The sequence below is a fragment of the Babylonia areolata genome, chromosome 2 (assembly GCF_041734735.1).
Source record: "Babylonia areolata isolate BAREFJ2019XMU chromosome 2, ASM4173473v1, whole genome shotgun sequence".
In the NCBI taxonomy this organism is placed as follows: domain Eukaryota; kingdom Metazoa; phylum Mollusca; class Gastropoda; order Neogastropoda; family Buccinidae; genus Babylonia; species Babylonia areolata.
Genome location: NC_134877.1, coordinates 14004226 through 14020150, shown reverse-complemented (window position 1 = coordinate 14020150; position 15925 = coordinate 14004226). Strand labels below are relative to the sequence as shown.

Here is a 15925-nt window from a genome sequence, read left to right as displayed (position 1 = left end):
GGTTTGTTTTTTTTTCATTGTGGGGTGTGAGAGTGATCAGTGTGTGAGATATCAGTGTGATCAGTGCCCCACAAGATGTGTATCAGTAGTAGCACACACCACGGTCATAACATGCACCACAGTTATAACATGCAGTATTCATTCACCAAAGCTTTAATTCCCTTTCAGTGTGACAAGTTTATCCACATGAAATGCCACAGTACATTTTCTGTACTGCACATCATCCACACATAAATTGCCAAACTTCTTTTCTTTTTTTTTTGTTATAAACTGCACCAGAACAAACAAAATGCCTCTGTATTCTCTGTGTCCATTTGGACACTCAGCATGTACCACCCAATAAATAAGACAACGGACATGTAAATTCCATCTGTAAACACAGAAAACAGCTGTTTCAGCCTTTGCCGGTGTAGAAGCCTATTTGTATCCCATGTTGGTTTTTACCGCGGGGTCAGATCTGGTCAGCCCAGAAAAACACCAGTGTCTGTGTAGACTAGCTGTGAACGACCCCATTAGAGATAAACTTCCAACTATTTCCAATTGGAATCAATTCATGCTATCAAAGTAGAACTCCCCCACATTTGCTTCCATATAGTTATAAGGGAGAGGAGAAGTCAGTAAAAGCTAGCCCAGAATGAACCCCCATCCTTTTTCAACAGCTTGATTAAACCTTTACAAAAGAGGATAATTTCTAGTTCGGGGGAATGGGGAGTCGATCTTGACTAGCCACAAATGACCCCTACAACTGATCCCAAGGGGTTATGTGTGGCTAGGCAAGAGTGACCCTGAGGTAAAAACCAGCAGGGGGACGTCCGAGGCTGTTACACCAGTATCAAGCAACACACACATCATCTGGCAGCTATCCCTGACATTACACACTTCTCTCCCTTGGTCAAACAGGCTGTTTCCTCCCTGCCTCATAAAAACCAAAGGTTTGCCACACAGTGCATTCACAATCGCTTCTCTTGATCCCACTCTCCTTCCATCCCTCTCCTTGAGTACACAGCAGTCATCCCATGATGTATAGTGGCACACCACTCACACGCACACATACTTTTCAACAGTCATCCTATTTTCTATACAGATACACCTCAGCTATGTACAGTGGATCAGACTTCACAAAATCAACTTTTTCATATTCTCTCTCACTCTCTCACTCTCTGTATAAAATCAAGGTGATTGCACTGACATAGAGATGAACAACTGCATACCAGGATACCACCAGTGCTGATGTGACCACCTCACCCCCACCCCCACACCTCCCCTTCCCCCCACCCCCACGAACACCACCCTGCACCTCTCTCCACAAACCACTTGCTACTCCCTTCCCCTTGATCCATATCAGTCAGATGATAGCATCACCATTTCTTAACACACACCCCTTTCTCTATCTTTCTCACTATCTCTCTCAAAACACACACACACACACACACACACACACACACACACTGGGAGAGAAAGGGACAGAGACACACTGGAAGTGAGGACAGGGCTGACACCCCTCACCCATGCACTTCCGGCAACTTCCCGACTGTCTCTTCACAGCCAATAAACAGTACACACCACACCAGTACTTTCGTCTGCAACCATTCTGTGGATGAAGGATGAAGACAAAGGAAGCCAAAAGAGGTTTCAGTTTCAAGTAAGCAAGGTCAAAGCACAAAGACCGATCCATACAGGCCACACCACATCTGCTTAAAAAAAGACCAGGGAGAAGATGTCGTCCTAATCTGCATGACTGAAGCCTGGCAGACACAGGAAATGAATGATTGGGCTCTACCTTGGTAGGCTACCTGTTTTGCAAATGATTGTTTTCGTAAAGCTCTTGAAATTTGCTCGCTGACCGAAGATAAACACTATAATAATTATCAATAACAATGATAATAATAATATTCAATAATGATGCCTGAACTATGCATGGACCCAAAGCGGTGGTCAAAGAGAAGAAAGAACAATACTGCTCTCTGCACTTCAGCACCTGACTGTAACACACACACACACCTGTACCTGTCTCTGAGATCCTCAGTTCTGGAAACACGACATTAACCCTTTCACTACTGATGAAGGGTATGTCCATCAGTGAAGGGCGTGTCATCTTGCCGCAATAAGACAGCTCATAGATCAGGATGTCTGTCACCACTCTGGATGCCTCGGGATCGCCTTACTTTTGATCAGCAAAATCGGTTTCACAATTAATAAGAACACACAAATAAATAACTGCTTCAAACTCATGCACACTAATCTCATTTCACTAGGGTTCAGCAGTCAAAGAGTTAAAGCTCTAGACATTACCTGATATCCATCCCTCACATCCATAACATGTAATATTAAACCTCCAGTTATCTAACATCCATAATGACTCATAACATTAAAATCTCATGTTATTATCTAACATCCATTTTCCACACTCATGACTCATTCAACCTCCAGTTACCAAGTAACATCCACCCCCCCACCCCCCCATCTATATAAATCTCCTGTTATTTAACATCTACTCCCCAACATCCATATAATTTCAAGTTATTATCTAACATCCAACCCCACAAAATAAAATTCTCCAGTTATTATCTAACATCCATCCCCACATCAATTTAAATCCCCAGTTATTATCTAACATCCATTCCCGCCTCATAAAAGTAAGTCTCCAGTTATCTAACATCTCCCTCCCACATCAATATAAATCTCCAGTACATCCGACCCCAACATCAATATAAATCTCCAATTATCTAACACCCACATCCATAACATGACTCGTAACATTCAATCTGCAGTCAGGAACTCCATTCTGAGCATCCCCCTCCCTTGCTCAGAACAGCTACATAGTGCTCAGCATCAATGGATGTGCAGTGAACTCGGAGGAATCAATGGAACAACGATGATCGACACAAAGATCACTAGCAGTCCATGCTTTATGTCCTGTCTGTTAAAAAAAACAATGATGAGCAGAAATGATTGGCATGGCAGTGAGCATCACCCCTCTTCCCTGTGAGTGCTCTCCCCTTGTCCTGTGCACAATGACAGCAAAGTCCTCAGTGATCTCCCCTAGTCCTGTGCACACTGACAGCACACAGTCCTCAAGTGATCTCCCCTCATCCTGTGCACACTGACAGCACACATACTCTGCCCTCAGTGATCTCCCCTAGTCATGTGCACAATGACAGCACACAGACACTGCCCTCAGTACTCTCCCCTCTCACCAACACAATCATGGGCATCAGTTCTTTGGATGACAGGAACTGAGGGTGTAACAGACATGGTCACAACAATTTGTACCGACTGGAGGACGATGATGGAGCATCAAGCGATGGGACTGAAAGAGAAGAGGGGTAGGGGAGTCACAGGTGGGGTGTGAGGGGTGTGGTGGGTAGGGGTCGGGTGCAAGGGAGGAGGATTGGGGCTGGGTGGTGGGAGGGGAGGGTTGGTAAGTGTGTTGAGGTGGGTGGGGTGTGGAAAAAGGGATTTGGAGGCGGGAGGGGTGGGGGCACTGAGGGGTATAGAGAGTGAGGGGTGTGTGGAGTGAGGGGTAGGTGGGAGGGTTGAGGTGTAGGGGGAGGGGGGAGTGAAGGTGTGGATCAGCTGATGGTGGCCAGTTCCTGCAGCAGGTCCTGGTGCTGTGCGGACACGTTGCTCACCCACCTCCGCACCTCGCACAGGATGGACCGCACCTGTACACACCACACCACACCTGTACAAACATACGTCACACCACACCTGTACATACACACCGCACCTGTACACAACACATCACACCTGTGCACAACACGCCACACCTGTACACACACCACACCTATACACACACACACCACACAAACCTGTGCACACCACACCTGTGCGCACAACACACTAAACCTGTACACACACTGTGAGTTTCTGGGTTTGAGTCCTGGTTTTGCCCTTTCTCGCAAAGTTTGACTGGAAAATCAAACTGAACGTCTAGTAATTCGGATGAGATGATAAAACTCAGGCCCTGTGCACAATACACACTTGGCACACTGAAAAAGAACCCATGGCAATGAAAGTGTTGTCCTCTGGCAAAATACTGTAGAAGAAATCCACTCATATATAAATATATGTACATCAGTATGATTCCATCAAAGGGCTCACAGCAGACAAAAGACAGACTAGTTGGTGAAAGGGACCTCTTTGGGATTCACTTTGTGGTGTTGAAACTTATCTATCTACATCTGTCCACATCTATATATATCTATGTACCCATCCAACTATTCATCTATCTAACACTATCTATCCATCTATCAATATACATCTATCTGTCTGTCTATCTATCTATATATCTATTCCTACCTACCTACCTACCTACCTACCTCCCTACCTACCTCTCTATCCGTTTATGTATCTATCTATCTACCTACCTACCTACCTACCTACCCATCCATCCTTCGATCCATCCATCCATCTAATCAAATCTATGTATATCTACTGTGGACACAGAGGAACACTGGGGTGTGGCCACAGACCAGGTTGGTGAAGAAGGGGACCTCTTTGGGTTTTTCTGTGTAACGTTCAAACTGGTCCAGGCTGTCCTGCAGCTTCAGAGTCAGAGTGTCGTAGTTCCCTCTCACCACCTCCAGTACCTGTCGCACCGCATCAACACACCACATCACAGTGTCAACACACATAAACACAGCATCAACACACCACATCACAGTGTCAACACACATCAACACAGCATCAACACACCATGTCACAGTGTCAACACACATAAACACAGCATCAACACACCACATCACAGTGTCAACACACATCAACACAGCATCAACACACCACATCACAGTGTCAACACACATCAACACAGCATCAACACACCACATCACAGTGTCAACACACATAAACACAGCATCAACACACCACATCACAGTGTCAACACACATAAACACAGCATCAACACACCACATCACAGTGTCAACACACATCAACACAGCATCAACACACCATGTCACAGTGTCAACAAACATCAACACACCACATCACAGTGTCAACAAACATCAACACAGCATCAACGCACCTCATCACAGTGTCAACAAACATCAACACAGCATCAACACACCACGTCACAGTGTCAACACACATAAACACAGCATCAACACACCACATCACAGTGTCAACACACATCAACACAGCATCAACACACCACGTCACAGTGTCAACACACATCAACACAGCATCAACACACCACATCACAGTGTCAACACACATCAACACAGCATCAACACACCACATCACAGTGTCAACACACATCAACACAGCATTAACACACCATATCAATGTAATGCATCAACACACCAGCATCAACATACACCATCAACACACCATGTCACTGTGTCAATACACCATGTCCACACAATGCATCAATACACCGCATCAACATACAATCAACACATCAGATCAACACACACACCACATTACAGTAATACACCACATCAACACACACATCAACACATCACAATAATAAACCACATCAACAGACACACCTCATCAACACACTACAGTAATACATCACATCAACACACCACAATAAACCACAGCCATGTACAAATCACATAACACACCAAAATAATACACCACATCAACACACACACAACAACAACACACCTCAATAATACACATCAAAACACAAACCACATCCACACACACCACACACACACACAAACATCAACACACCTCAACAATAACCACATCAAAACACACACCACATCCACACACACATATCAACACACACACCACATCCACACACACCTGATCCTCTGTAAGTGATGACTGTTGGTGTGCAGCTGCCCAGGAATCCACTTTAGGTGTGAAGTGATTGATGATGGCCCTGAAATCAATGTGATAAGTAACTCTAGGGAAAGCTGAACAGTACAAGGTCTTCAGAAACGAAGCCCCCCTAAGTCAAGTGTTTCGGCCCTTAACTCCTAAATGAAATCATAGCATTATCATAAAATGGCCATATCACACTGTCACACACATCCTTGTCATGCAATGTTACTGTAGCCACAGAAAATCTTGTCATGTCATGGCTTCACCACGCTGTCACAGAGAAATTTACCATGTCATGTCAGCCATGTGACAGAAGTGTCACACATAAAGGTGTCATGTCATGTCAGTCATGTTGACAGCAGTGTTACATTGAAAGGTATCATGTCATGTTGTGTCAGCCATGTTGACAGCAGTGTAACAGAGAAAGATGTCATATCGTGTCATGTCATGTCATGTCATGTCAGCCATGTTGACAGTAGTGTTATACAGAAAGGTGTCATACCATGTCAGCCATGTTGACAAGTGTTATACAGAAAGGTGTCATACCATGTCAGCCATGTTGACAAGTGTTATACAGACAGGTGTCATACCATGTCAGCCATGTTGACAACAGTGTTATACAGACAGGTGTCATACCATGTCAGTCATGTTGACAACAGTGTTATACAGAACGGTGTCACACCATGTCAGCCATGTTGACAGTAGTGTTATACAGAAAGGTGTCATACCATGTCAGCCATGTTGACAAGTGTTATACAGACAGGTGTCATACCATGTCAGCCATGTTGACAACAGTGTTATACAGAAAGGTGTCATACATTATATCTGTCTGTATACAGAAAGGTGTCATTTCTGTGTCAGCCATGTTGACAACAGTGTTATACAGACAGGTGTCAAACCATGTCAGCCATGTTGACAACAGTGTTATACAGAAAGGTGTCATACCATGTCAGCCATGTTGACAGTAGTGTTATACAGAAAGGTGTCATACCATGTCAGCCATGTTGACAACAGTGTTATACAGAAAGGTGTCATGTCATGTCAGCCATGTTGACAACAGTGTTATACAGAAAGGTGTCATACCATGTCATCCATGTTGACAACAGTGTTATACAGAAAGGTGTCATACCATGTCATCCATGTTGACAACAGTGTTATACAGAAAGGTGTCATACCATGTCAGCCATGTTGACAACAGTGTTATACAGAAAGGTGTCATGTCATGTCAGTCATGTTGACAGTAGTGTTATACAGAAAGGTGCCATGTCATGTCAGCCATGTTGACAGTAGTGTTATACAGAAAGGTGTCATACCATGTCATCCATGTTGACAACAGTGTTATACAGAAAGGTGCCATGTCATGTCAGCCATGTTGACAGTAGTGTTATACAGAAAGGTGTCATACCATGTCATCCATGTTGACAACAGTGTTATACAGAAAGGTGCCATGTCATGTCAGCCATGTTGACAGTAGTGTTATACAGAAAGGTGTCATACCATGTCAGCCATGTTGACAACAGTGTTATACAGAAAGGTGCCATGTCATGTCAGCCATGTTGACAGTAGTGTTATACAGAAAGGTGTCATACCATGTCAGCCATGTTGACAACAGTGTTATACAGAAAGGTGTCATGTCATGTCAGCCATGTTGACAGTAGTGTCATACAGAAAGGTGTCATACCATGTCATCCATGTTGACAACAGTGTTATACAGAAAGGTGTCATACCATGTCAGCCATGTTGACAACAGTGTTATACAGAAAGGTGTCATACATTATATCTGTCTGTATACAGAAAGGTGTCATTTCTGTGTCAGCCATGTTGACAACAGTGTTATACAGACAGGTGTCAAACCATGTCAGCCATGTTGACAACAGTGTTATACAGAAAGGTGTCATACCATGTCAGCCATGTTGACAACAGTGTTATACAGAAAGGTGTCATGTCATGTCAGCCATGTTGACAACAGTGTTATACAGAAAGGTGTCATACCATGTCAGCCATGTTGACAACAGTGTTATACAGAAAGGTGTCATGTCATGTCAGTCATGTTGACAGTAGTGTTTTTACAGAAAGGTGCCATGTCATGTCAGCCATGTTGACAGTAGTGTTATACAGAAAGGTGTCATACCATGTCAGCCATGTTGACAACAGTGTTATACAGAAAGGTGCCATGTCATGTCAGCCATGTTGACAGTAGTGTTATACAGAAAGGTGTCATACCATGTCATCCATGTTGACAACAGTGTTATACAGAAAGGTGCCATGTCATGTCAGCCATGTTGGCAGTAGTGTTATACAGAAAGGTGTCATACCATGTCAGCCATGTTGACAACAGTGTTATACAGACAGGTGTCATACCATGTCAGTCATGTTGACAACAGTGTTATACAGAACGGTGTCACACCATGTCAGCCATATTGACAACAGTGTTATACAGAAAGGTGTCATACCATGTCAGCCATGTTGACAGTAGTGTTATACAGAAAGGTGCCATGTCATGTCAGCCATGTTGACAGTAGCATCACATATGTAGGTATCATGTCATGTCATCCATGTCACAGCAGCATCACACAGAAAGGTGTCATGTGATATCAGCCTTACGGCGCGGCACTGTCACAAAGAGAGGTGTCCTGTACACGCAGGAGGTGAGGCACGGGGCATTTTACCTGATGTTGACCAGGTGGTTGATGAGCCGGGCTGCTGACTCCTTGTGTTCATTCTCAGTGGTGGTGTAGCGCAAGGCTGAAACACACCACCACCACCACAGTGCTGGTCAAGTGTCTGCTGCATGGGAGGGGGCAGGGGGGGCATGGCTTCTGCAGCTTAACACGATCACCTCACCAGGAGGGCTTTTGTACTTATCTGCAAAGATCTCTCGCAAGCTTTGGAATACTTCTGCGTAAGGAGGAGATATGGATTTCAGTTTTCTTCTGTTTCTCTTGGCATCTAGTCTTACTACCACCACCTCTATACAACATGCCTGTATCAGTGATTGTATACCTGGAGTTCGTCAGCTAAGGCTTTGCAAAACACTGGATATTGCCAGCATTAATGTTAGCTACTGTATCTGTGTTTGTATATGATTTTTGACTCACTTGTGTAAACAAAGTGAGTCTATGTTTTAACCCGGTGTTCGGTTGTCTGTGTGTGTGTGTGTGTGTCTGTGTGTCCGTGGTAAACTTTAACATTGACATTTTCTCTGCAACTACTTTGTCAGTTGACACCAAATGAGGCACAAAAATAGGAAAAATCCAGTTCTTTCCAGTCATCTTGTTTAAAACAACATTGCACCTCTGGGATGGGCACAAAAAAATAAAAAATGAAGCCTAATTATATGCAAACTGCATTTACTGTTATATTTATATTTTTTGTATTCTCTAAACTTGGCACTTTGATCTGATATTCTGACCCAACAACAAGAGCAGTCATTATTATCATTTTTTGTTCAAACAGGAACTTCTTTTGCTAAGCATGGAAGTTTTATTTATTTTGCAAACATTTTGGTGCAGATAGTAAAAAAAGGGAAATTACTCTGTAATTAATGCTAGGGGGCTTAATTCGAATGTGGTTAGGACTTTTTTTTTTCTTTTTTTTAATGCGAAGCTTTATAATAACAAATACAGAACACATTTTAAGGATAGATTTTTTTTTAAGTGTATCACAAGTGAGTCTTGAAGGCCTTGCCTCTCTTGTTTATATAATGTTTGTTACCTTTTTATGTACTATCACCACCCCAAAGGGCCAACCCAACCCAACCCATCCCCCATCCCCCAATATTCATTGTGACTCCAGTACACTTGGTCTTAAGGACATATTCTATTCTTTTCTATGTTCTGTTTAAGTTAGCTATGGCTTTGTTAAACACTCTGGATATTGCCAGCATTATGTTAGCTATGGCTGTACTAAACAACTGGATATTACCAGCATTATGTTAGCTATGGCTGTACTAAACAACTGGATATTGCCAGCATTGTTAGCTATGGCTGTACTAAACAACTAGATATTGCCAGCATTATGTTAGCTATGGCTGTACCAAACAACTGGATATTGCCAGCATTATGTTAGCTATGGCTGTACTAGACAACTGGATATTGCCAGCATTATGTTAGCTATGGCTGTGCTAAACAACTGGATATTGCCAGCATTTTTGTTGGCTATGGTTTTGCAAAACACTCTGGATATTGCTAGCATCTGTTTTCCTTATAGTAAAAAAAAAAAACCCAACACATCCACTTCAAAATAAAGAAAGAAAGAAACATAACATCTGTCAGGTTGGACTGTGTCGACAGATTGCACCACTGGGTGGAAAACTGCATGCACACACACAGCACTATGTGCCCATGATCTGCCAGTTTCTCTCATTTTATCTGTTGTCAGACAACATACACACACACACTAACTTTGGATTTTTTGAATGTGACACATGTATCTACTGTACAGTACAGCTGTGCTGACAGACATAACGACAGGTGCGCATCCACCTCATTATACAGTACAGCTATACTGACATACTGACAGGTATGAATCCACCAACCTATACAGTAGAGCTGTACTGATGACAGACATACTGACATGTATATCCACCTACCTATACAGTACAGCTGTACTGACAGACGTACTGACAGGTATGTATACACTTGTCTACACTGTATAGCTGTATTGATGACAGACATACTGACAGGTATATCCAACTACCTATACAGTACAGCTGTCCTGACAGACATACTGACAGGTATGTATCCACCTACCCACATAGTACAGCTGTACTGATGACAGACATTCAGACAGGTATATCCACCTATCTATAGAATACAGCTGTACTGACAGGTATGTATCCACCTACCTACACAGTACAGCTGAAATGATGACAGACATACTGACAGGTATATCTACCTATCTATACAGTACAGCTGCACTGACAAGACATACTGACAGGCATATATTCACATACCTATACAGTACAACTGCATTTGCAGACACATGGACAGGTGTGTATCCGCCTACCTATACAGGACAGCTGTACTCACAGATATACTGACAGGTATGCATCCACCTACCTATATAGGACAGTTGTACAGACACACTGACAAGTATGTATCCACCTACCTATACAGGACAGCTGTACTCACAGACATACTGACACGTATGTCTCCACCTTCCTATGAAGTACAGCTGTACTGATAGACATAATGACAAGTATATACCCACCTACCTATACAGTACAGCTGTACTGACACACATACTGACAAGTATGTATCCACTTACCAATATAGCACAGCCATATTGATTACAGACATACTGACAAGCAAGTATACATCTACCTATACAGCACAGCTGTACTGAAAGACATACTGACAGGTATGTATCCACCTACCCATTGAGTACAGGTTGCCGAAGGTCTGGTGCATGCGGATGATCTCATAGTACAGCTCATCATAGCTGTTGGGGTTGGGGAGGAACGTGTCTCCATAGGTGATGAACAGATTGAACACATTCACTATCTGTAACAGGTAGGGCATACCCACATTAGCATGTTCACAATCATCCATACACCACAATCCTAAGAAATAAACAAAGAATGTCAACCATAAGCCATAAACCTCAACAGTCAGCAATTTACAAATTGTGTCTGTTTTGAATACCTTTCCCTTACACACATGTACTCACACACATGTACATGCATGCATCATCCAGACACACGCAAACATACACATACACAATATAAGCGACTACTTCAAATTAGCATACGAATGTACGAAAGAATCACGACTGAGGTTACTTTACTTCAAATTCATACACAATATTTACCCAACGAATATTCTGCTTGCTAAAATGGGTGTAACGGACACAAACAGATGTAACTGGTGCCAAGAAACCGATTACATTGAACATGCCTTTTACTCCTGCCCCAAACTTTCCTCCTTTTGGAAACATGTGAAACAACTCATTCTCATGTTACGATACGCTGATTCCCATGGATGAAAAAGTAGCTCTGTTTGGTACAACAAAAATGGACATTCCAACTGATGAAAAACGAAAGGAAATCAATACGATATTGTTAATAGCAAAACTGTCCATCTCCAAATTTAAATACGGCAAGTGCAAAAATCTTGACCTTATCTTTGAATCAGAACTCAGCCTCCTGAGGGTAGTATTCAGTGTGCACATACATATTATTGTACTTAGGTGTAGAGCTTGTGGAGAGGGAGGGGATTGAGTGAGTAAAGGAGACACAGAGAGAGTGAGAGGGTGTGTGTGTGTATGTATACCATGCCTCTCTTTCAGGGAATATGATTTTGTGTGAAGCCATCATGTATGTGTAATATATGTTGCATGGTCTTGTAGGTGTTTGAACATGCCACTGGGAAGAAGACAGATTAAAAACATCAGGAAAGAAAAAAAGAAAAGACAACAGAAAGGAGAAAAATGATGATGGAAGGAACAAAAAAAAAACAAAAAAAACAAAAAAACTTAAGACAAAAAAGAAAAAAAAAAACAAAAAAAAAAAACAACAAAGAACCTTCCAGGGATGCTGAAACTATCCTGCTCACTTGCAGAACTTTTAGGTATCCACTGATTTCTCCTAAAAAAAATAAAAATTTTAAAAAAATTTAAAAACATACACATACACATACACACGCGCACAACACACACAAAAAAACCAACACACACACACACACACACAAACACACACAAGAAAAAAAGAGATCATGAACACACACACACACACACACACACACACACACACACACAAAACACAGGCAAAAATAAAGAAGGAACTGACCTTAGAACAGAGGTGGAAAATGTTGTGTTTCTTCACCAGCTGTGTCTCATGAGACAACAGGAACTTGAGCAGGTTGATCAGTGCTGCAATCATCAACATCGTTGTTGTCATTATCGTCATCACTGTCATCATCATCAATGTCCTCATCATTGTCATCATCATTATCCTTGGCATCATCATCACCATCATCACTGTTGTCATTATCAACATCGCTGTTATTATCCTTGGCATCATCATCATTGTCATCATCATCATCATCATTGTTGTCATTATCAACATCGCACATCGCACATCATTATTCACATCATCCTACTCATCATAATCCTCCTCATCATACTCATCCTCATCAGTGTGACTGTTTTGTTGGTAGGAGGACCACTGCAGTGAGACAGTGATATGTTGCAGTCAGTCTCACCACCTGTCAACTCCACCTCAACCCTGCATGCAGCCAGCTCTCATCAGCGAGTTGTGAAGAGGAAAAAGTTTCACTTTCACTTCCATTCAAGAGTTCAAGCATGTAGACTGATCAATATATATACAGTGCACCACTCCTGCTTCAAGAAAAAAACATTTTTTGAAGGAACAGATGCCTGAACTTTGCATAAACCCACCATGCTGATCAGGCCTTGGTAAAGGGAAGGTGAAGGGAAAGAGGAAAACCAATGTGTGATCAACGCTAAGCAAAACCACAACACTATGACAACTCACATTCACAATACAAAACAGCAGCTCCAAAGGTGTTCATCTTCTCAGGCTTCTCCACAGGGGAGGTGTTTTTTTTGTTTGTTTTGTTTTGTTTTTGTTGTTGTTGTCACAACAGATTTCTCTGTGTGAAATTCGGGCAGCTCTCCATGATCACAGTGCAGCACTACAATTTTCTGTTCCTTTTTCTGGAAAAGAATTTTGCCAGGGACAACTCCTTTGTTGCTGTGGGTTTCTTTTACTGGCACTAAGTGCATGCTGCAGACGAAACCCCAGTTTATCATCTCATCCAAGTGACTAGCACCCAGACCACCACTGAAGGTCTAGTGCAAGGCGAAGTAAAAAAAATCCTGGTCCATGTGTGGGGCTCAAACCTGTGGACACCTGTTTCTCAGTCAGACACATTACCACTGTGATACCACTCTACTCTTCAGTGTTGGATCAAACACATTAAGATATACCGACAGATTCTATACCCATCTCTACCTCTCCTCCTCTCTCTCCTCTGATTCACACTGTCTGTCTCTCTGTCTGTCTCTCTTTGTCTCTGTCTCTCTCTCTGTCTCTCCTTCACCCCATCCTGTCTCTGACCCACCTGTCCACAGTTCTTTCCATGGATACTGGATTCGGACACGGAGCTTCTTCTGATAGCACAACACACGGTGAATGATTCCCAGGCCTCTCCTGATTCAACATACATGATTTCATTTTTCTTTGACCCTTTTCAGAAAACAACATAATCAACAACTAGGCTTATCATAACATTTGCATCCATTGAGACAAATTAATAAGGGTTAACATTCCTTCATCTACATTAAATGCTTAGTTGTAATCATTCCATCCATATCTTTTCAAAATGATCTCTCAAAGCATAAATGGAATTATGATTCAAATAATTTTCATAAAAATGTTGGTGATTCCTAACACAACCAAATCCTGTTTCAAACTAAGTTAGGTGTACTATTGATCCATTCCAGACTATAAACCCCTTCTGTGCAGACATTACTTAATACACTACATGGTTCACGTTGTTTTTTTACTCACAAGACAAAAGAGAAGGCCAAAATCTAGTTTGTCTTGAATTTATTTGGATGCAAATTTCCTCACCACCTAAATGAAGAGAAAAGGGGTAAGGGAAAAACAATCAGTCCTGATACACAAACAATACTGCTGTCGCTTACAGTCCTGACACAAACACCACTGTTGAAATAAGGTATCAAAGAGATTCATAATGATCACAAAAGGAGAGACAACTCACAAGTAAAGCTCCATAGGGAATGTCTTCATCATGTGACTCATGATGAACTCCACCATCAAATCTGCAACAATAAATGTCTATCATGATGAACTCCACCATCAAATCTGCAACAATAAATGTCTATCATGATGAACTCCACCATCAAATCTGCAACAATAAATGTCTATCATGATGAACTCCACCATCAAATCTGCAACAATAAATGTCTATCATGATGAACTTCACCATCAAGTCTACAAGCGCAAGTGTTAATCATGAACTTCAGCATCAAGTCTGTAAGAATAAGTCTTCATCATGCACATACAGTAGACGAAGAAAAAGAAAGCCCAAATATTTTATCATAACAGTCAAACATTAAAACATACATGACTATGATCAAGCCCCACACAGATTATAATACTAAAAACTGAATTATGCTTCATGAACGACTGCAAAAAAAAATTAAAAAACAATATTTGAAGAAACAAAACAATGTCTCAAGATGAATTTCACCATTAACTTCTGAACACTGAATGATCATTATGAGACTCATGACAACTGTAATGATTATGGCTGATACCACAAACATGCTTTGAAAATAAACAGCGACAATGTACCATAAATGCATTTTCCTGCAATCATATATCAGAATCATTTCCCTTGAAGTTTCCATAACAACAAAGATACAGAGTTAAACCAGCCGCCGTGGCGAAGTGGTTAGCGTCACGGACTGACGGCTGGGAGGATGCAGGTTCGAATCCCAGCGAAGGTGGGTTTTTCGGCCCGTGGCCGGCTCCTACCCAGAGTTGAGTGTGCTGTGGGTTTAAATGGGGAGACTGGGACCACACAGTCGAGCGTCATCCACTTCAAGGATGCGTCTTTGGGTGTGTTGCTCTAATTACCTGACCAACACTGCAAGTGTCTGTATCTCTCGGGCCTGGTTAACGCCGGGATATCATTATGACAGGAAGCGTAGAGTACAGCCTTGTCACGCAGTCCCAAACCAAAATGGACCTCCATAGCAACATCGTCATCATCATCGTCATCCTCCTCCTCCTTCATCGTCATCAATATAAACAAAATAGTCTCAAAGTCTGTGGCCTTTCATGCCCTGCTCTCATGGTGACCTCAGTTTTGATACCCCTCCACTTCCGTGCTTGGGGTGAGTCCTGTCAATGTCGTCAGTGTCGGCAGATTCATGGGGGGCTGTTGTTTGAGGGACGTGGTGGCGGTCTCCACTCTGGGAGGGACGCTCACTCAGTCTGGCTCCGCGACTAAGCCATTATTGTCGTTAGTAGGGGGCTTAGTAGGTGGTGTCCTAAGTATGTTAAAAAACAGAAAAGGCACCACTGAACACCACCGAAGTGACTCAGCAGCAGTGCAGGGTCTCTTCTCGTGTGTGGCCTCCTGGCGACCTAACATCG

General features: G+C 42.4%; 1 protein-coding gene across 1 annotated transcript in view; it reads right to left on the bottom strand.

Moving 5' to 3' along the window:
- Nucleotides 1–141: 141 nt before the first annotated feature.
- The window catches only part of LOC143298166 (armadillo-like helical domain-containing protein 3), a 39756-nt gene continuing 23972 nt past the window's right edge, over nucleotides 142–15925 (bottom strand). Inside the window, exons 20-27 of the mRNA XM_076610911.1 lie at nucleotides 14523–14583; nucleotides 13860–13948; nucleotides 12563–12645; nucleotides 11153–11279; nucleotides 8445–8520; nucleotides 5755–5833; nucleotides 4476–4592; nucleotides 142–3665 (exon numbers count right to left, since the gene is read on the bottom strand). Of these exons, the coding sequence (XP_076467026.1) occupies nucleotides 3573–3665; nucleotides 4476–4592; nucleotides 5755–5833; nucleotides 8445–8520; nucleotides 11153–11279; nucleotides 12563–12645; nucleotides 13860–13948; nucleotides 14523–14583 (725 nt within the window). The 3' untranslated portion in view covers nucleotides 142–3572. The remainder of the gene's footprint in view (nucleotides 3666–4475; nucleotides 4593–5754; nucleotides 5834–8444; nucleotides 8521–11152; nucleotides 11280–12562; nucleotides 12646–13859; nucleotides 13949–14522; nucleotides 14584–15925) is intronic.